Source organism: Echinops telfairi, unplaced genomic scaffold (assembly GCF_000313985.2).
Source record: "Echinops telfairi isolate 266 unplaced genomic scaffold, ASM31398v2 ScPeMD7_18;HRSCAF=68, whole genome shotgun sequence".
NCBI classification, from domain to species: Eukaryota; Metazoa; Chordata; class Mammalia; order Afrosoricida; family Tenrecidae; genus Echinops; species Echinops telfairi.
The window spans coordinates 14,164,811-14,166,794 of NW_022103915.1; the positions used below are offsets into that span (position 1 = coordinate 14,164,811).

Genomic DNA, 1,984 nt, shown 5'->3' on the forward strand with positions numbered 1-1,984 from the left:
TTAGGTATTTAAAGCCTGTGATGAAGATAACAAAGGCTACCTAAGCAGAGAGGACTTTAAAGTTGCTGTTGTCATGCTGTTTGGGTACAAGCCCTCCAAGGTAGAGCTTCCTCTCTGGGTTTGGGGCTCAGGTGGACAAGGTCACAATGAATGGGTCCGCACTACAGCTCAGGACTTCCCCGACCTGACACTGTCAAGGCAGACAACCCATAGCAACCCTGTTGGACAGAGTAGAACTGCCCCATAGGGTTTCCTGGGTTGAAGGTTTCTATGGAAGCACATAGTTCACACTTTCTTGGGTGTTGCTCTCCAGAAAGATCTGCACTAATTTACTAATAATGATAGTTGATCTTACCCCAATCGACCCACCTGCTTTATAGGTTATCAATTTAACCTAGATTTGAACTGTAAACCTTTCATTAAGCAGCCGCTGCTTCATCATTGCGTCCTCAGGGATTCTTGGCATAAAAGTAAAACATTTGTCAGTTTTGAAGATCCCTGGGTGGTGCATGAGGTTTGCAGTCTTCTTCGGACCTGAGGGTTGACAGTTTGAACTCATCCATCATTTCCACAGAAGAAAAGCGTGGGTATCTTCTGCAAAGATTTCAGCCAAAAGAAAAATATAGACTATGTGACGTCACCCTGAGTTAGAGCAGATGTGGCAAAGGCACAGATGTGGTGCTTTGTATGTGTGTGTGTGTAAAGTAGAGTAGACTGCTATACACTCACCAGGAGTCAAAATCATGGGTTTAACTTATTGTTAGAATAGTGAAATGATGACCTTATGCCCTCAAGTGGCATCTGTTGACTGGGTCCCTTACCTCTGTCCCAGGATTTAAGAACTTGCCCTGTGAAAAACTTCCATGTAGTTACATGTTCTATTATTCTCTTTTCTAGATAGAAGCGGAGTCTGTGATGTCATCAATAAATCAAAACACTAACGGTAATTTGAAAATCCATAGTAATTTTTACGATTATTTAAATGGTCCTATCATTAAAATTTACGGACATTAGAGAAAGTGTAAAGCAGGGTGTTGAAGCCCACCTTTGTCTTATTTCCCTTTTCTAAGGAAGAAAGGAAGTTAAAAAAATTTTTTTGACAAATATATTTATAAAGTAAAGTCTATGTTGAAGAAATTTAAACTGCGGAAGAGCATTTAAAACAATAAAGAATTACTTGTAGTTTTAACAAAGTTTTTCTGGTACAAGCAGCTGAATGAATGGAAGTGATACTTACTGAGATGGGAAGTCTGGAGGAGACAATTTGGAGCTGAGAGAGCCCAAGAGTTCACTTTTGAAGATGTTACCTTTGAAAAATGCCCCTCGATGATGTCAAGGCAATGGGCTGGATGAATATGGAATTTGGAGGAAAGCTCTGAGTTGAAGGCATCAATGCGGAGTCATTACTTGTAGAATGTCAAAGCCATGGGGATGGTTGAGACCGCCTTGAAAGAGAGTGGACTGAGGACCTTGGGAACTATAACCATTAGAGGTTGAACATTGCTGTTGGTCCAGTTGAGTCAACTCCGGCTCTTAGTGACTGTCTGTACAACAGAGCGAAACAGAAGCCAAATAGAGAACGGATAAGTAGCAAAGAGACTTAGGAATGACAGAGGACTGGGGAAAAGATCTGAGAATGTAGACCAGAAGCCCCAAGTAATGCATGACCATCCTGTGTGATCATGAGGTGTCAAGCAATGACAGTGACAGGAAGGAGCATAGATAAAGTGGAGACCCAAAACTCACCTGTAAGATCATTGGACAGCCCATCACAGAAGGGACACACAAAAGGGATGATACAGCCAGGATGCAGTATAGGATGGGTGAAACATGTAATTATCCTCTAGTTCTTTAATATTTCCTCCCCTTAGTGTTATGGTCTTAGTTTTACACCATTAATCTTGTTAGACCTGCGTATGTTCAAGTGTATAATTAAGATCATTCTATGCATGAAATTTCAGAAATAGTAATGGAGTAATGATTT

The 1,984-nt window shown here is 40.9% G+C and overlaps 1 protein-coding gene across 1 annotated transcript in view; it reads left to right on the forward strand.

Annotated features, from left to right (window-relative positions):
- The window catches only part of EFCAB11 (EF-hand calcium binding domain 11), a 183,369-nt gene that overhangs the window by 3,365 nt on the left and 178,020 nt on the right, over positions 1–1,984 (forward strand). Inside the window, exons 2-3 of the mRNA XM_013003681.2 lie at positions 5–100; positions 898–943. Coding sequence (XP_012859135.1) covers positions 5–100; positions 898–943 — 142 coding nt within the window. The remainder of the gene's footprint in view (positions 1–4; positions 101–897; positions 944–1,984) is intronic.